The 20957-nt window shown below is 37.9% G+C and overlaps 1 protein-coding gene across 1 annotated transcript in view; it reads right to left on the bottom strand.

Moving 5' to 3' along the window:
- LOC122525179 (netrin-1-like) overlaps positions 1–15412 on the bottom strand; it is a 130656-nt gene extending 115244 nt beyond the window's left edge. Inside the window, exon 1 of the mRNA XM_043647854.1 lies at positions 11159–15412. Within this exon, the coding sequence (XP_043503789.1) occupies positions 11159–12557 (1399 nt within the window). The 5' untranslated portion in view covers positions 12558–15412. The remainder of the gene's footprint in view (positions 1–11158) is intronic.
- Positions 15413–20957: the final 5545 nt, after the last annotated feature.

Raw genomic sequence — 20957 nt, forward strand, 5'->3', positions numbered from 1 at the left:
GTACTCGCATAGCTACGCACACGATCAAGGATAAAAGTATTCTACGTATATATCGTTAGTATACACCTATCTACTTAGAAAACCTCGCCGTTCTCTGCTTCGAACTAACCGATCCGACGCAAAGCACGCGCGCGCGCGCGCGCTCAAACACGCACGCAAGCAAGCAAGCAAACCACCACTGTAGGAAACACGAAACGAGAAGCTACCGTCCTTTTCTAACGGCCAACGTCCCGTGAAACGCTTCTTTAAGCTTCTAACCAATGGGAATACGCTAAAGCCCGCGCTTCTCTTGCCAACTCTCGGATTTCAATGAGCAAAAAAGCTCGATCACCGGAGGACACACGCATGCGCAAACGAATATCGAAAGGAAAAAGAGAAACAGAGGTAGGTATATATAAACGGTCGATAGTTTCGATGATATAAAAACCTTTTGTAAAACAAATCACAAATAGTTACTAGGTATTACCATATATAACTTTTGTTTCGTCTATCTCTATACGTAGATTCGAAATCTTAAACTTCCCGTCCATCAGGTTCTATTATCGCGAAACGCGACTCTAAACATACGATAAAAGAGACCTATCAAGATAACGACAATTATTTCTTCGAAACTGTATCGTACACCATAACTCCTCCCCCCCACCCTCTCCGAAAGGTTCAATACGAATCGTATATACGTAGGTACGTGTGTCCACGTACTACATATGCCTATAGAAAAAATTCATTTATCGCTTTAGGCTTTTTAAAACAAACGGGGAATGTTATTGCAATCGTTCAAACGTTTGGTTTAGTTGCATCTCACGATCGATAAAATAAAGAATAAAATATAGAAAATATATTTGAAATAATATAAATTGTCGTATTGAAAAAAAACCAGTTTGACTGTCGTTTCAGACGGTATTAAAAAAAAAAAAGATTACGTTATTAAATTCTGTACTCTTTATTTGTTGGAACCGTACCCATTCGAAAAATCAATCGATCAGAAATAATAAACAAGTGTACGGCAACGAGAGCTAGCAAGTTTAAAGTTTTTCCTTGTGTATGTGTGTAGATATACCGAAACGTTTGGGTGTGTTTGAAACAGGCAAAGCGTGTCGTCGTCATCGTCGTACGATGTTTAACGGGTCGAACGGTCTTACGCTTGGTGACACGCGTGCACGCATTTCACGGATTGAGCTTCTTTCCTAACAGGGTGTGTGAGCTAAACGTTACAGATTCGCTCGTTGCTTTTCTCCTTTCGTCGGTTCGTCGAATCCGAACTGGGCCGTGTGAATGAACGAAGCTCATTCATCGATCTATAGGTATACTCAGTTCTAATTTTCATTTAACTTTTTTCAACACTGCACCAATTGAAATAGTATTATGTAACTATTATAATATGTATATTATATGTATAACGATTAACTCATTTGATTAATAAGGAAGAATGAAAAATAATATTTTTTAATTAGATTTAACCAATTATTTTCTTGAAAAGTGTATAACTATATTTGTGTCATATAAATGAAGTTATGTTGAATATATTTATAACTCGTAATCACAGTTAAATAATTTAACAGACAAATTATAAGAAGTAACAAATTCTATGTACGTATTCTACGTTGACTATATAAAAATTCAATTCTCTGTAAATTAATTGCTATATTTAGATACACATAGATATAATATAAAATATAATCCATTAAAACAATAAAAAAGAAAACATATGAACTATTCGATAGGCCAATTACAACAATTAATAAATATTCGAAAAATTTCCAAATACTCTTCAATACACAAATTGAAATTATTATAATAAATCAATATTCGTAATGATTAACTAATCAACAAATTGATGTGTATAAAATATTTAAATATTTGGATAGAATAAAATGTTATCTATAAAGAAAGTGTAGAAAATGTGAAAGTAATATGACGATGCACAAAATTCTAACCATTGAGTAGAGAGGCCTATCGCGACAAAGTTTCATTCACGCAGAGCCGCGCAACAGCCGAAGAATAATCGCCGGTGGATCCGGAACGAGAAGGGTTGGGTTGCTATTCGCGGTACCAAAAGGATGCCATCGTCGTTCCTGCGAGAGAATCCGATGTTCCGTGGCAAGAAAAAGAGGCGGCGAAGAGAGAAAACGATCTATCATGCGGATTCCAGGAGCACCACTCTGTTTCTTTCTCTTTCATTCTGTCTTTTTTTCTTACTGTCTTCTCGTGTTGTTCTTACGTGTCTCTTCTCGTTGCCCCCCTTTTGCATCTTAAAGGGTAAAGGATCGACGAAGGTAGGAAGAAAAGGGTAAAATAAAAATGTAAAAAATAAAACACCAAAAAAAAAAATAAAATAAAATCAAATGAAAGAAAGAAGAGGGGAAGAATCGGTCGAAGAGAACAAGTAGCCTGCAGAGTTGATATATAAACCTTTTGTAAAGGAAACGAACACGACGAACATATAATACTGATCGAAAGTTTTTGGGTTATGGGTATTACTATACCTACGAGTAATAGTATAAAATATCTTTCATTTATTGAAACTTATGTTTCTCAAATGTTTGATTTTGTTTCTGTTTTTTTTCTTTTTTTTTATAAATAGAAACACCTATTTTACATACGTAAAAAATTTGTTAAAGCATTATTAAACGGAATACTCTCTAAATATCTTCCTCTCTATAATTATAAACTGTTCTTTTTTCTTTTATCTATAACTATAATACATTATTTTGTTGTAACTGTTCCATTTGAAAATTATTTCAACTAATTTTGTAGAAAATCCTACGAGTATCCTCAAATTAATTTTGTATCGTAAACAAGTAGGTATCTATTAATCGTTGAGTAAGCTTATCACTTACAATTTGAAAGATCTGTCGTAAAGTCAGATATGAAACAGGTGCAAGAATAAAAAGTAATGTTAACAAAATGAAATAATTATAAACAGTACGGTGTTAGGTGTATTCATATTATCGGTCAATAGTAAATATACATTTTTATAACTACAAACTGACCTATTATAATCCGTAAAGCGAATATACTTTGAAAGAGGATGGCAAATCGAAAAAAAATATCAAATAGAATATATACATGTATTTATAAAGTTTCAAAAAATATCACGAAGGATAAAGAACATTTCGTGTAATTCGAGAGTGATGTTAGCGAGTAAAATTTCGAAAAGAAAACGACGACGAGGATGAGGACGAGGACGAGGACGAGGACAAGGACGAGCCCTCGAGCCGCGCGACAAGAAGTGTCCAATTTAAAATGTAAATTGCGTCGGATATTTGGCGTATCGCTAAGCGCGCTCGCGCACCAACGAAATGGCCACGAAATTAAAACGTAATTTAATTCGAATCTCTCCCTCTCTCTCTCGTTCTCTTTTACTCAGTCATTCACTCACTCGTTCGTTGGTTCGTTCGTTTGAGCTTTTTCACCCTTCTCTGTAACCCGGTTTTCCTTCTTCGTCTTCTTTTCCTAATTCTCGCTTGGGATCACTACCAGGATCTCATGCACTTCCCCCCCCCCTCTCTCTTTCTCTCTGACTGCTTTTCTATCTCGAGAAAAACATTTTCTTTCTTTTTTCTAAGTGGATTTTAAAACGTGGATTATCGTTTTCACGGTGACGACGAGTACGACGACGACGACGTGAGCTTTCGCTTCTTCCTGCTTTAAAAAGAGAGATAAAGAGAGAGAGAGGGGGGGAGAGAGAGAGGGAGGCACGAGATTCTTTTGGTTTTCGTGCCGAGCCGGGGAAACGAGATTTCGAGAGTGGAAAGTTATTTAAAGATAACCGCTTTTAATCTTCGCGTTCGCAGGATATCAAGGGCAATTTTATCCGGCGTTATAATTAGATGCATTACTTGGTATAATAAGGGCTTTGAACCACCACGGGGCCTCGCCAGTGCCGTAGGACGTTTTAGAACGTTCGAGATGAAATTGCTGATGCGTGGGGAATCGCGTTATCGGATGTTAAATATCGTCTTGGTGGCGGTTGCATCTCGTGAACGCTACTTCTCTTCTCTTCTCTTCTCCGAAATCTCGTTTTATTATATTTCGAAAGAATTAACTTAGTACGTAGTATGCTATCTTCGAGCCCGAAAATTTCTTTAAAACATTTTTCCCCTTTTATCTTTCTTTTTTGTCAAGAGGACCCAAAATCCTTATCGGAGTAGATTGTACCAAAGTGGTTACGACCCAACGAATGGAAGATGATGGTTTTCTTTTGTTTTATAAGAGAAAAGGAAAAAAGAAAGAAAACAGATAATACCCACGGCCAGGTGAATTCACTCAGTTTTAATACAATGCGTATATACGGATTTGAATAAAATTTATCGATTATCGTTAACGTTATTTTTCCGCGCATATCGCGTGGCCATTTTCCGATGGTTCGTAATTAACCGATACGACGAGCTCGTATTGTTACGATTTAATGGCCAAACGAATAACTCAGTTTATTTCCTTCTTTAATATCCTTTTTTTTTTATTTTTATATTTGTATTTTATTATATTTCGTTACGCTTTTTTTTTGATTAGGGGGAGGAATGAAATTTCGAAACATTTTGTTCAATAGTATCGAATCCAATCGATCTATACTTCTTCTTCTTCTTCTTCTTTTTATCAAAGAGGAAAGAATATCGTGTATAGGTAGAAAGAGGGCTCCTTTTTCTTCCCCCTTGAACCCCCATGAATCTACTCATTCCCTTTGGTATATTCGCAGGAGGAACAACACCAGTAGCAGCAGCAGCAGCAGCAGTAGTAGCAGTAATACCGTAAGCACTCACTCGGCATCACCATAGCGACCGCTTAATTGGAGAAGGATTCCCATAATAAAATCGTCGAGTGTCCCCGTCCGGCGATGCGGAAGAAATCCGGGACCATCCAAGTTTTTCGCGGTAGGGCGAAAGACGCGAAGAATTTCAATGGCCGAGAAACGAATCCCTCGTCGTTTCCTTTACCTGACACGAACTTGGGTCATAGTCGTCAAAATAACAGAGAGAGAAAGAAGAAGAAAAAAAAAATCGACAACGTAACACGGTACAACCAAACCGGAATGAAACTATTTTTTGTTGTTTTTCTTTTTACGGTGGAGTTTTATTTCGTTTTATTAATTCGCGTTATCGCGAAACTAAATGGCATATGAAAAATATAACCATTAGTAGAAAAAATAAAGAGAGTCAATGGTTCGTGTATCGCAACAAATGTTGAACATCGTAATTTATAAAAAAATTACAAATAGGAGTACGTATTACCAATACACCGGTGTGCATTCTACGAAAACCATGCACCGTGTTAAAACAATCGCAACGTTTCGAAATATACGTTATTATTCTTTGCTGGTAGTCGTCGTTAAAGACCTTGAAAAATCATTCCGAATGAACGAACGGAGAAAAGTTTCTCTTTTAGAAACATATTAGGTGTATATATTTCGTAAGTCTTTAAAGAGAAGACGTAAAGGAATCGGAAATGGCGCGAGTAGGAATTAACGAAACGTGTCATCCCCTCTCCCCCACTCCGTCCCACCCTGACCCTCTTACTCTCTCCCTCTTTTTGTCATTAAATAAGAAAGGGTAGAAAGAGAAGATAGGAAGAAGGCAAAAAAAAGGGGTAGGTGAGGTTCGGAACACGTACTACGTATAGTTAAATAGTACGTATTAGTGTACATATATAGATAGTACGTAAATACATATATATATATATATACACATATGTGGATACGTACGCACGCGTCCAACGCGTTTTACTCGCATAAACGTGCCCCCCTCGAGAATATAACTCATTGCGGTAAACGGCCGCCACAGCAGGCCGCGTCAAATTAACGCCCGAGACTCGAGAAACGAGAGACGACTTTGCTTGCTGTGGTACGACGTACCAACACCAACCCAAGAAGACGTCGTTCGAACTTCCTCCATTCTTCTTATTCTCATTTTCCTTTCTCTCCTTCTTCTAAAACTACTCGGTATAGGTAGGTATAGATAGATAGATAGATAGATAGATAGTTGGCCGTTTTAAACATTCATGAAAAATCTTCCTGACCGTAATTTTGATTGATATTTATTATTTTCTTTTTTCTTTGGTTTTTTTTCCTCTCTCTTTTGTACCCCTATTTTTCCTTCGACAATAGAAATCGTATCTACGCGCGCACGTATCTATCACATCGTATCGATCGACATTTTTTTTTAATTGGTTTATCGATTTTTTTTCTTTTTTTTTTTTTTTTTTTTTTTTCAAATGAAACGATATATTCTTCAAATAACAAGTATATACCGTGGTACTCTCGATTCTACTTGGGCTGAGTGAAATTATACGACTCGCGTGGTCACGTATCAATTAACGTAAACGAATCGCGCCCGACCATTTCTTTCGCTTTTTTTCTCTTTCTTTTTTGCAATTCGAATTGGAGAACGAGTCAATCGTCGATACGAAAAAAAAAGAGTAAGAAAGAAAGAGAAGTTTCTTTTCCTTTTTTTTTTTCTTTTTTTTCCCGAGTCGTAACAGGCCGCCTCGAATTTCGGCGCTCGAGATATCATGTTTCGATGCAATATCTTTCCTCTCCCCGTGTGGAGAAATTAATTAACTTACCTGTACCGCCTAATTAACAACGTTTATCGACCCACTCGTTTGGGAATAATTTCCTTTTCGTCCAACGTTCGTTCTTTCGTTCGATCGTTTTCTTTCCATCGATGTTTTCGCCAAAACTTGCACGCCGTTCTTAGCACCTTGAAAATCTTTATTCGCGATAACGCGAGTTGAGAAGGTGCGAATTACAAAGTGTAAAAAAAAGAAAAAAGAAAAAAAAAAGAAAAAAGTAAAAACGTGCTCTCGACGGGTTGACCCCTCAAAGACCCTGAACAGACTGCATCATGCGTCGTCTGTCACGTCACGCAAACGCCAAATAGCTTTTCTATCTTAGCTTTCACCATTTTACGTATATTATCACCTTTAAATTATACATTTTAGAAACATTACTTATCCAATTCTTTCGATTCCTTTCTTTTCGTACGATAATTCGTATCCGAGTATAAGAGAACGTTTGAAATCTCTTATCGGACCAACGTTCGTTCTTATATAAAGTTCATCGATGGACGGTGAATCCGTAATAGTTATCTATAAAATGAATCGACAAAAAATAAGGAAAAAAACGTACAGTTGAAAGCAATATCTCCTACGATATTATACCAGTCTACTCTACTTACGATAGTCCTAAACGAGTCTAGATTGTAAATATACCCGGCACGGTATATTAATAAAAGCGACACTCCCGTAAATACAAGGCGTACCCGTGTGTTAGACCGTATTTATGTTCGCCATAGATGTTAATTAGCCGCTTAACGTACACCCGTATCTATGAACGTTAGAACGTAGTATATACAAGCTGTTAATGCGAAAAACGAATAAACGAAATCATTTTTATTTTTTTTCATTAGTAATTGATACTTATGGTATCATAATATAAGTCCTGTTACTTTGACAACGATTTCTATAAATGAATCAAAACCTTTGATTGACCTTATGACCTAAGTGTCGTAGGTAACGCAAACGGACGAATTTCTCGGAACTTGAAAGAGGTTTTTCTGGATACTTTTGGCGAACGGGTCGAAGGTTCGAACAAACACGACGAGTGCCAAAGCTTTTACGTTTAGATCGGGTTAAGCGACATCGTTGACCAACAAGTTGGCAAACAAAATGGACAGCGTCAAAGGGTGCTCGCAACGTGTTGCGTTTACTTCAACCAACGACGACTACTACCTCGTCACGTAACGAACCAACGAACGTACGACCGATGGCGAGTGTTCCTCGGTATATAATTAATTGCTCGTCCGTTACGAACTCGTTACTTCGATTCGTGTTACGATATTACGGTGAACGTGCTTCACTCTGGTAATTAATCATTTCGCTAGTGCTACATTTGCAGATACTTTGTACTTGAGTGAGTCTCTACAACATTTTTCCTTACGTATGCACACACACATATATATGTATATTATATTTGATACGTATTTCGTATAGCAAAGAAATTACAACAACGAATTAGAAAATAAACGCGAAATGTAAAGGAAATAAAAGAAATTATAAGAGAGAACGAGGAGGCTTGACAAAAATTCGATTTAATTACAAGGAAACCCATACCAGGGATCTAGCAGCGAGCTAGCTAGGCTATCGAGTTCTAACTCTCGTTCGGGAATAAAACAGAATTTTTTAACTATCGTTGCTGCACGCGCCAAAGAACGCTAATGGAGATCTCTACGTGTTATTCCAACGGAATAATTTGCGAGTGTGTAGTACGCGTATACGAGCGAATGTAATCAAAATAACAGAAAAAAAAAAGAAAAAAGGGAAAGAAAAAAAAATAAATTGAAAAGAAAAAAAGACAATACCCGCGAATAAAAGAAATATACATGCGAAACATATTTATAACAACGTTTCCGACGGGGTTGGGGGGAGGGGTAACATTTTCCACGATGTGTCGCGTATCGCGCGGAACTACGCGTATGTGTGCGCATGTGTATGTGTATGATTACATATAAATACTCGTGTAACGTGACACACACGTAAAATCAAAAACGAGCGAAGTTTCGCGGATGGTAGACCGCGTTGAATCGGCACGAAAGCCGATTTCGAGGAGCGACGATTACCGGAGCTTTTTCCATCCCCCAACCCCTTTCCCACCCACCCTATCGATCCCCCGAAACACCGTAACTACCGTTTTTCTTTTTTCCCCTCCCCCCACCCTTCTCTTTTTACTTTTTATTTTTGCTTTTGTTTTTTTATATTTCACCGTTGCCATCGGTGTGCGATAGCAAATTTTTGTAATATCCGAGAGAATTCGCGGTGCGCGGTTCGAGTTGAAAACAAATCGTTCGTCCCTTCGAAAAAAACAAAAAAAAAACGTTTTATTAGAGGTCCCAACCGACCTCCTCCTCTTCCTCTTCCTATCTCCCTCTCCCTCTTCCCACCTCAGTTTGTGTTATTCCGAATTAATATCGGGCTTTCAACGATCGCGTGCTGCAACCTCGCCTACGAGGCAACGTATTTTTTTAAACATATCTATACATACATATATACGTATATATTTTTTCTTTATTTCATTCATCATTTTCCGTCCTTTCTTTTTATTTTTTTTTTTTTTAATTTAAATTATTCTCTTGCTGCTCGACGTGGTTGTTTTTCTCGCTGAAAATATTGTATATAAATAATAAGAGAGAAAGAAATGATGATGAAGAACCAGAAGAAGAAGAAGAAGAAGTGGGGGAGGTGGAAGAAAAAAATATGTACGCGTGCAATTAATTTCGATGAATAGCTAACGCATTTATCGCACCTCAGCATCGTTGTAAACGCAGCAGCCCCCTTCTTTTCTTCTCGATAATTCTCTTTTTCTCAGCCTATACTCGGGCGTCCGAGCGATGAAGAAACGAAGAAACGTACGAATGAACGAATGAACGAATGAACGAACGAATGGACGAACGAAAGAAAGAACGAACGAACGACCCCAAAATTACGCGTCGCGTATTCGCACGCGTGCAGATCGCGGTCGGCGCGCGAAAAGGGGCCGTCCCTTATCGATTCGAAACGATTTTAGAGGGTGGTTTTACCCCTCGACGTTTTTGATTTCGGCACGCAGCCTCCGAACGTAGCAGAGAACGAACGAACGAACGAACGAACGAGTGAGAGAGAGAGAGAAAGAGAGAGAGAGAGAGAGGCTAACGCTTCGCCGCTTCGAATTAAGGGGTGAAGCCGAAGGAAGAAGGGCTGCTTTCCCTCGAGGCTCGATCGTCGACGTAGACGAGGATGGGAAGATTCGAAACTGGAAAGAACAAGAGAAAGAGAAAGAGAGAAGAGAGAGAGAGAGAAAGAAAAAGAGAAGAAACGAAGAGAGGGTGGAAGATCGAGTTCGACTCGTCTGTTTTGTGTTTATTTTGTACATCTCGAAATCCCGTAGAGAAGACACACCCCTCGTGGAATCTCTTCCTCCCTTCGCTGCCCTGATCAAATTCAATGAATATGCCTCGGATAAAAGTTTACAAGGATACACGCAGAGAAAACGATCCTACTTTATTCATTTCTTTTCTATATATCTCTGACGATGTTTGTCGAATAATGAAAATGATTGTTTTTTTATAACGTAACCGATTCATCCGAACGAACGAACGAATGAACGAAATCTTTCTCGAGTATTCAACATTTGAAGCAAAATGAAAACGCATAAACACGAGTGGTATATGTGTTTTTTCATTTAACGCACACGGAAACCGAGTGAATGAGTTTTCTATTTACCGTTAATAAATAGACGAATGTGAATTATCGAGGCGTACGCGAAACAAAGCCGGGGAAACTGGTTCGGAATCGGTAACACACTCTTTGCGAGTGGTATCGCGGAGCTATACGGGTATCCAGTTTAACCAGGCGCATTCGTTTCGGTATCTAAACTCGGTTATCGGATTAAATAAATCCTTATCGGGCGGCAAAGTAAAAAGAGAGAAAGAAAATGATAGGAGGGGGTGGGCGTAGTGGGTTGGGGAGTGGGGGGTAAAGAAAGTTGAAAAAAGAAAAAGAACGTGCACACCGCCGAGGCCGTGTTTTGCATTCTCCGACGGTCGAACGTGTAACGCGCTCGCCGAGATAATCATGGTGGTGATGGTGGTGGTGGTGGTGGTGGTGTATGATCCTCGAGTTGCGCGCACACCTCGTTTTTTGTCGACTCCCTCTTCCTGCCCCCCCTACTATTTTTCTCTCTCTTCCTTCGTTCCGCTCTAGCCCCAGAGCCCTTTTCTAAACGTTCGCGCTCTCGAATGTCAAACATTTTGGCCTCCCACGCTGGCAAAGGCGACTTTCACGGTGTCGTTTAACGACACGGGACTCTCAAACGAGTACTACACCACTACCTGCCTATTTTCATTTAACTCTTCTGGCACGCGCGTACGCACGCACGTACGCACGCTCCATTTCACGCCAATTAGGTACGACTCGGTATCGACGTAACATAGTACGATTTATCGGATATCAAAGAGAAAAGTCGGATTAACGTTGTTTTCGTGATACTAAAGAAAAAAGCGATAGAAGTATATTCGTTAAGGGAGAATTCGTATTCGTAAGGGGGCTTGAGGGGGTGAAGATTGTTATATGTTAAAATCCCTGTTAAAAGAAGAGAGAAATGAAATGTAATTCGGTGGTTGATGCCGACCTTTGCACTCGTTGGCGTCCCTCGCGGTAGCCCTGGCCCAGGGTCGGTCAAAGTGGAATGGCCGACACCTCTCGCAATCTCTACCGGCGGTGTTGTGCTTGCACTCGCAGACGACCTCGCCGTCCTTGCCGGGGATGCACCTTGCCGCGTGGCCGTTGCACTTGCACCTGCCGCCCACGGCGAAGTCCGAGACGGCGTAGTGATGCGCGAGGGTCCCGGTACCGACGACGGTCAATCCACCGAGATTGCTGGTAATCGTTGTGGTGGTCGAGGTGGTGCCTATGCTGGTCGTGCTCCCGGTCACGGGAGCCACGAAGCTCATATCTTGGGGATCGAGTGCGTCGTTCGATTGCATTTCGCGCGATCCCAACACCTGATGGGAATGAATGGACGAGGGTAATGCCGTGACGAAACCATCGACGCCGTGCAGGAGATTGCTCTTTTGATTCTTCAATCTTTCCTCGCGTTCCCTCTCGCGTTCCCTCTCCCGTTTGGCGAGCTCCTCGACCCCGAGCCCGACGTGCTCGTCCACGACTCCCAACTGCGAGACTTGATCTTGACTAGGCTGTTGCGGCATGTGAAGTCTGTTGAAAACGACCCTGACGTCGGTCGCGGTAACCCAGTCCTGGAGAACCGGAGAGTTGTCGAAATCCGCCGCGGATGGACGACCTTCCAAGGTGCTAAAGGCTATCCGACCGACCGGTCCGAGACCATCGCCACCCGTGTAACGATGGCTGTCCGTGCATCTGGCCTCCTGCTCGTTCGCCTTCGTGATCGTCGCCCTGTTTGGCCTACCGTAGACCCGCCGGCACTGGGACGAGTAGAACTGAAAGGGCTGCCAGGTCTTCCCGTAGTCCATCGACTTGTAAATGGCGATCGAGTCGGGCTTGGCAGCGCGCGGACAGAATTGTAGGCTCACGTAGGTCAGCTCGTACTTCTTACCGAGGGATAGGGTCAGCGTGACGTTGTCCGGCGGCGCTGAGAAACTTTGCGAGGTTACGAGGGGCTCGCTGCGCCAGCACGTCACGTTGTTCGGGTTGTTCAGGTCGGTCAGATAGCTAGCCGGGAATCGCCGTCTAGGCGTGCTGTCGTCGCAAATGTGACACTGTCCGATACCTATCGATCCACCTGGTTGCTCGTTGACGTCGCAATATCTCGTAGGACCACCGCTGCCACAGGTAGAGGAAGCCTCGACCGCCGCACCGAACGCGGCGTTTACGAAATCCGGGATGCACCTTCTCGGCCTGTCCTCGTCGTAACAGGGATCCGAAGGGTTTTGTTGGCTGGAGAACATCTTCGCGTATATTTCTCCACCCGCTGTCGAGCTCCTCGTTTGGACCAATACCAAACCGCAAAGCGCGGCTAGGATCCACGAGGATCCTATCGAAAGCATCGACATTATTTTGATTTGATTTTATTTGATTTTTTATTTGATGTTTTATTTTATATCGTATTTATTTTTCCCCCTTGCTTTTTTACTTTCCTTTCGATTTCACGAAGAATCGGGAAGAGATCCTCTCGATGTCTCTTACCGCGGAGCAAGCCCTTTCACGCTCCCTCCTCGTTCTTACCCCGAACTCTGACCCCTTTTGCGAAAGGGAGGGAAACGAGAGGGAAGGAAATGACGTCGAACCCTTTTCTATCTGCTCTCTCTCTCTCTCTCTCTCTCGCGCAAACACCTTTTCTTTTACATCCTTCTCGTCGTAGTACTCGTCGTCGTCGTCGTCGTCGTAGTCGTTTTATTCGTAATCGTAGTCAACGTCGTCATATCGACACGCTTTCGATGAGAGAGATCCTTGTTTCCTCTTACTCTTTCTTCTTTTTTATTATACCCCAGTCGCGTAACCGAAAGACAGTTTCAGGTTCGTGCATGGAAGAGGATGATCTCTCGGATAAATAACCAAAAAGGAAAAAACCGTATCTCTTAATAAAACTTTGATCTCATATATGGTTAGAAAATAAAAATTCAACAAAGTTGTTTAATCTCTGTTGTTTGTTTTTGTTATACTTTTTCTTTTTTTTTTTTCTTAAGTGTACTCTGCACAGGAGTACAATAGCCGCAATAACTTCATTACTGTATTATACTGATTATCCTGCAAACGATCATATAAATTCTTCTTCGATATAATCGACGTACGAAGTTAAAACGAACGGACGAATAAGCGTGCGAGCGAGCGAGCGAGCGTTCGAGGAAATGATTAAAACGCGCGGACACCAGAAGAGACCACGAGAAGATGACTATAATAATGCGGTAACTCTGACGCGATTTGGATAAAAAAGGGACAAGGAGAGATGACGACAATATCAACCCTAACTTCGTGGCGGCTCGCCGCTAACTGAGCCGCCGTACTCGCGCGATGCACGTCCGAACTGTTCGGAGTCCCTCTCTCGCACTAAACCCTCCCCACCCCGTTTTCCCCACTATCTATTCCTCTCTCTTTCTGTCACATTCGCTCGCTCACTCACTGGTGCGTTCGTTTTCTCTCTCTCTCTCTCTCTGTCTCTTTCTCTGTCTCTCTCTTACACACGTAGAGACGGTCGTTCGAACTCCGTTCTTCGGTGCTCCTCGTCGACCACCCTACTCGTCCAATCCAACTACGTGCTCTCTCCCCACCACTAGAAAACGCGTTCGTGGATCCTCCGGATCCAGAAGGATGCTGCGTGGTAGCGCACGCAGCAGAAACCTGCGGAAACGGACGCACGGACGGATGGATCGGATCGCCGCCTGCGGGGTGGATACGAAGAGAACAGGACGGTAAGAGGGTAGGACGATGGAAAGGGGAGGAGGTTGAGAGGAGGACGGGCTGATTTCACCCATATGTATTATATTGTATATACATATTCTCGCGTGTACCCCGTTATACCCGATTGGTAGATTACCTATTTCATTGGACTTTTTTTTTTACTTTTTTTCTTATTTTATTTTTATATACCTTTCTACCTATATATTACGAAAAGTTTGTCCTTTGTTTTTCACCGATAATACGATCCTTTTTGTTTATATGACAATTGAACGATCCCCCTTTTCTTTATTTTATCGATCTAATTATCTTTACAACAATAGAGAGATTTGTATTCTACGCAATTGTGATTTGAGCAAAAAAGAAAAGAAGGAATTTATATAAAAATATAAACTAATAGTATATATATAAAATGGCGTATATATTATAAAATTGAGAGAAAACGTAGATAACGAGGTAGGCGTAAGAGTCACGCGATCTCCCTTCGACGCGATGAACCAGATTCTCTTGGGTCTTGACAGCTTGAAATTTAACGTCTTGAAATTATAAGTTGCTGCTGTTGCTGTTGCTGCTGCTGCTGCTGCTGCTGCAGCACACGGGCGAGGAACCGAGCCGAGAAAAAAAAATTCTTACGGATTTATTTGGCCGAGCGATTATTTCGAACCGTCCGTCCTTCTTGGGTTCTACCACGGACAGAAATCGCAAAGACTCATCATCATCCTGGGGAAGAGAAATCCACGAGAGAAAGAGAGAGAGAGAGAGAGAGAGAGAAAGCAACGGATTTCTGTATATGTGTATGTATATATATCCGGAACCCTTCAACGTGCGGCATTCGTTAATCGAATTAATATAATCTTGGTGAGCGGCGAACCGGACACGCGCGCCCGTGATGACGGTCCCTGACTTTGGGCTTTTCGGCTTAGCCACTACTTCCTTCTTCTTCTTCTTCTTCTTTTTACTTCCTTTTTCTTATTTCTCTTATTATTTTCTCTTCCGTTATTTTTGCCGCTTTGTAACTTTGAAAGTTAACGCGTGTCGCCGTATCCATCCCTTTTCTTCAACCCTCCCCCCACTCCCACGAATTTTTCTTCTTTCTCTCTCTTTCATCGGAAGTATTTACTTTGAACGAACTTCTTCCTTCGTTAGAATCAACAACAATGAGAGGAAACAATTATAATCGGTTGAATGAATTTACCAAGGATTATACAGGGATATTTTCTTTATATCGTTGAAAGGAACGATGATGATCTAACCGATTATTACTAAACGCGTACGGTGGAATAATAATAATCGTGACTTCGGGTTTTGGGATCGATGATTCTTTTTTTGAGGGGTTGGGGAGGGGGGGCGGCAGGGATTAACGCCCGTCGGCCATTAAAATTGATCGTGTCTGATTGTGAAATAAAAGTTAAAAAAGGGAAGACGAGAATTCGATCCGATCCGATCCGATCTCGTGCGTGATTCTTTAAAATAAAGAAAAGAAAAGAAAAGGAATGAAAATAATAATAATAATAATAATAATAATAATAGTAATACGAAAAACGAAGGAAAGAGAAGATTCTGATCAAATAATTTATTAAACGTTCGCCATTTCATGGTATTTTACAATGTTACAAGAGACAACGACGAGTAAGTATCATCATCCTTCGTCGTTTCGCGAATTCTTTTTATGCGCTTGCTTGCTCTGCTTGGTCGCGAAAGTTTTTTACGTCGAGGTTTGTTTCTTTTTTTCCATTTTTTTTTTCTTTTTTTTTTTAATATCCGTGAAAAAACACATTGCGGTTTACTAAAAAGAATCGCAACGAGACGAAAGCGGGGCGACTTTTTTTATTTTCCATTTTTTTATTTTTATTTTTATTTTTACTTTTTTCTATTATCGTTTTGTCTCTTTTTGTTCTTTTTCCTGTTTCTATTTTCTTTTTTTTTATTTTCTCTTTGTTCTTCTTTTCCTCCTTTCTTCCTATAACTTTTCGTCTATTCTTTTGCGAGAGAGATCAAATCAATCGATCTCTCGAATCCTAGAAAAATCATCACGATACGAATTTCGCTCGTTGATATACATATATATTATCATTATCATATAATTATTATTAAATAATATTATTATTATTTATTTATTTATTTATTCATTTATTTATTTATTTATTTATTTATTTATTTATTATTATTATTATTGTTATTATTATAAGTACATATGTATATACGCGCTTGAGTGTGTGTTATACATATATAAATATAATTTATTAAAATGACACGCTCGTGTCCGTTGCGATTCGCGCTTTTATTCCTTTTCTCACACATTTGTTCTCTTTCTCTATTATCATCATCATCGTCGTCGTCATCATCATCATCATCGTCATCGTCATCATCTTTTTCTCCATCTTCTTGTTTAATTCTTTATATTTTTTTTAATTTTTTGGTTTTTTGTTTTAATTCTTTGTCTCACTACGAAGCTTACATTACGCCTAAAAAGTTAATAATATAGTATTTGTACGAAATACCGTTGAAAGTAACATGTGACACCTCCTCGAGGAAGCTCTCAGTGGTGGTTTAAACGATCGGTCGGTTGTGTTAGGAGGAGAGAAAATTTGATCGGAGGACTTCTGTTAGCGACGCGTGTGTAATATTTATGTGTTTTTCTGTTAATGTGAATATTTTTGTCTGCTATTTTTCTTCTTTTATTTTTTTTTTTATTTTATTGTATATGTGTCGTCCTGTATATATTATTATCGTTCTCTTTACTAATTCCCTTTCTCATTTTATTCACTTATTATATTCATTCAACTTATTATTTCAATCATCAAACTCAACTCGCCCAGTGGGTAGTATCAATGAAAACATTTTAAATCTTTCTCTTTTATATGTATACTATTCTACTATTTTGTTTTACGTAAAAAGAGATGCTCTGTGCACAGGATGGAATTAAAATTTTTCTATTTATATATATATATATATATGTAGGATTCGTGAAAAAATTGGGCCGTTGGACCGACTGGAGGACCGGGACTCGAACCCGGATCTTCCGCTTTCCGGGCGACTGCTCTTAACCATTGAGCTATCCAGGGCCCACCGTCCTATCTCCTCACGAACGCCCATTTAAATTTGGCTTGGAGGTGCTCGCATCCCACATATATATTTCAACTTATTATATTTTATTTTATATTTCTCCAAAAATTTCGTATCTATAGATAAAATTTAAAATGAAAATTAAGAGAAAGAGAAAAGGGAGAGAACGAGAGAGATAAATGATATGCAAATTTTTGATCATTCAAAATCAAACAAGATAAGTCACGTACCTTATTTTAATAAATATTTGGAAAAAGAAAAAAAAAAGAAAAAATAATTTTTACTATTTTTACTTCCATCCTGAGAGAGAATCTCAAAATTTGTCCTAAACGTTATGCACAACGGAAACGATTAATTTCTCTCTAGTTGTCACCATCATCATCATCATCATCATCATCAACATCATAACATCATCATCAACATCATCGTCGTCATCCTCCTCGTCATGATCGTCCATCAAGAATTAAAACGCATCGTTTCCATCGGTGATTACGCTAATTATAAATACTTCTAATCGTCTCTAAGAAAATCATCGATCGTATCGTATTGATGATATTAATCAAAACGAACGTGATCACAGAGACAGATACATATTTTTTTATGGTTTTTTTTTTTTGTTTCTTTTACTATTTTTTTCGGGGTTCAAAGCGCATTGATCTAAAACAGATCGAAGGGAAATTTTTCTTCATAGAAGGCAGACTCACGTTTTCTTTATTTTTTGTTTGTTTGTTTGTTTGTTTTTGAAGTATGGCCGATGGTGTGTAATTGTAACGACAGGCGGACATTAAAAGAAGCCTGATAATATCTGTAAATTTGTAATCGATGTGGTTGTATAAGTATTTGTGTGTGTATGTTTTACGTGTATTAATGGTTTTTTTTTATATTTTTATTTTAGCAGTGATAAAATTGCTAGGAACGTGCCCCCTTTCGGGCACTTGTGTTTTTTATATTTGTTTCTTTATTACTTTTTCTTATTTTTTTTTTCTTTTTTTTTTTTAATCGTAATCGTTTGCTTGTTCCCTGACATCCACTGAAGTATCACGTATTGCTCTGTACTGTATGTACTTATATATTTACTCACACATACGTACAAATTGTTCATAAGTTTTATTATGTGTATTATTCGCGTAATTTCGTGTGTTTGTTGCGTGTATCTCCCGTTGCATATGCATTTTTTAATGTTTACTTTTTTTCATTGTTACCTTTTTATTTCTTTTTCATTTTTCTCATAGGACACTATATTCATATTTCCCTTTCTGCCAAATGTTATCTTTACTTTTCCTATCATTCTAACTCATCTTTAATCCCATCGTTGATCATATACGTTTATATATATATATATACCTTTTTAATTCTAATATATATATATATAATTTTAAATATTTTTATATAATTTTTTTTATATTTATTTTTATATATACTGTTCATATACCTTTATCTTAGTTTTCTTGTAGAAATAATAACTCTTATTTTCATCTCTTCCCCTCTTTCTCTCTCTCTCTCTCTCTCTCTCTCTCTCTCCCTATCTTTCTTTTATTTTTGTTTTATTGTATTTTTATACTTCTCACAGAAATTCGCCATCCAGTTTGCCGTTACGTTTTTTTTTTCTTATAACATGTAATTAATATATTCTAATAGTCTTCGAAATTAAGATTTTTCTTACTCGAATATTACATACAATACTTTTTTCTTGAAACAAATTGTTATCTAATACAATTTTTTTATCATTATTAGAATATTATTAATATTTAAATAAAAATAGCCCTCGAGTTCGAAGGGTTAATTTGCCCCCCCCAATTCTCCCTCAAGAATAAAACAAGAAACAAATTTCGAAAATTTTGAAAATTATTTTCTGTCAAAATCCCGATAGATTAAATATCGAATTATTTAGAATAAAGAAAAAGTGTTTTGTTTTCTTTTCTTTTCTTTCCTTTGCGCGAACGAAGCAACAAACTGGTCGGTAACGTTCGATTAAAATTTCATCGGTTTTATTGTTCGCAAAATTACTCTTGTCTATTTTGATTAAAGCGAATGCAAGGATTCCGGTTGCCTCACAAGTGTTCAATTTTTATTCCCTCCCCCCCTCCGCTGTCCCCAAAACTCGTACGTACGTATTTTTTCTTTCATTCGCATTCTCTCATTCGCAATCTCATTTTCATTCTTTCTCACTTTTAATCTTCCTCTCCTTCTTCTTCTTCTTCTTTTTCTTCTTCGTCTTCTCAGATTCATCTTCTCATAGAAAATGACGCTTTACGATGGAAATTCGGATGCAACGATGCGGAATTAACGGAGGATATGCATTTTTGTGCAATGTTCCCATGTAAACCATGTATTTACTTACATACACGCATACATATATGCATGTAATAATATTATTTTCTCTCTCTCTCTCTCTCTCTCTTTCTTTCTTACTTTTTCCGTGTTTTCTATTTTCACCACGATCGCAATTATTTTTGTTTTCTCTTTCATTCATTCTCTGTCATCCTCTCCCACGCATTCCATTTCTTTTCATTTTTCTTATATATCGTACTAATTAACCAAAGGACAACGTACCACAAATTCCTGACGCTATTAAACGCGAATTAATAATAAATATTTACAAACCAAACGATCTATATCTACGATCGTTTCCAATGTATCTTCGATTTAAAAATCAATCGTTAAATTATTTTAACGAGTGTTATATAATATATAATCCTTTGTCCGTTTGTAAAATTCTATCAACGAGTCTCCCTCTTTCTTTCTCTCTCTCACTCACTCACTCATTCACTCACTCACTCTCCCTCTCTCTCTCTCTCTTTGCCTTAAAGAGTTAACAAAAAAAAAGTCAAGGAAACTAAAGAAAAAAAATAAAAACAATTGAAAAAGAAACAAAAAAAAAACTAGAAAATATGAGTAAAAGAAAAAAATAGAAAAAATCGGATAAAAAGAATTTATCTTGAAAGTAATTTATAAAATAATGCATTAGTGTAAAGATGTAAAAATCCTGGAAGTATACAAACAACGGCGTAGCGATTTCTCGACGATCGTAATTTAAAGATTTTCATTTTCTTTGGATACTTCTTTTGTTATTACTTATCTAATTACGTATCTAAGGTCACCACCTATTATCTCTTCTTCCCCATTACCCTTTTTCTTCTAACATCGAATGACGATCGTCGAGATTTCGCATCGGTCTCTGGATCGTTCGTGTATTTCGCAAAAAATTCATCATTAGTACCGCATAAATTAATAAATATATAAACTTCATATATATATATATTGGCGCGTGTGTATATGTGTGTGTATATATATATTTATATACATCAAATAATCATGATCTAAGTGAATTTTTCGTATGAGCGTATTTTGGTATTTTTTGAGGAAAAAGGGGGTTGTTCTCATCATTTTTTTGTGTTCTTTTCAAACATATAGATCTATACCTTATCCATTTTTGTATTTTCCATTTTCTACCATTTTTTCTTTTTCCGATTATCGTTGTCTTTCTCTCTCTCTCTCTCTCTTTCTCTCTCTCTTTTTTTTTGTTTTTCATACATACTCGAAAACAGGCACGCTTTTCACTCTCATACTTTTTCTTTCGTATATCCATGAGATATAACTTAACGCCTATTTCCAATATATTATATATTAAATAATAATAATAATAATAATAATAATAATAATAATAATAATAATAATAATAATAATAATAATAATAATATTAATAATAATAATAATAATAATAATAATAATAATAATAATAATAATAGTAATATTAATAATAATAGTAATCGAATAATAATAATAATAATAATGATAATGGTAGTGTCGACAATGAAGGTGATAGTGATGACAATAATAATAATAATAGTGATTGATGATTACGCTAATAAAAATAATAATTATATATTATATATATATATATAATAGTTATAATATATAATAAGAAATAAAAGAGAGTAATAATAATAATAATAATATAATAAGGAAAATCGTATCATCAAATATATTAA

The sequence above is a fragment of the Polistes fuscatus genome, unplaced genomic scaffold (assembly GCF_010416935.1).
Source record: "Polistes fuscatus isolate 324 unplaced genomic scaffold, CU_Pfus_HIC Scaffold8, whole genome shotgun sequence".
In the NCBI taxonomy this organism is placed as follows: Eukaryota; Metazoa; Arthropoda; class Insecta; order Hymenoptera; family Vespidae; genus Polistes; species Polistes fuscatus.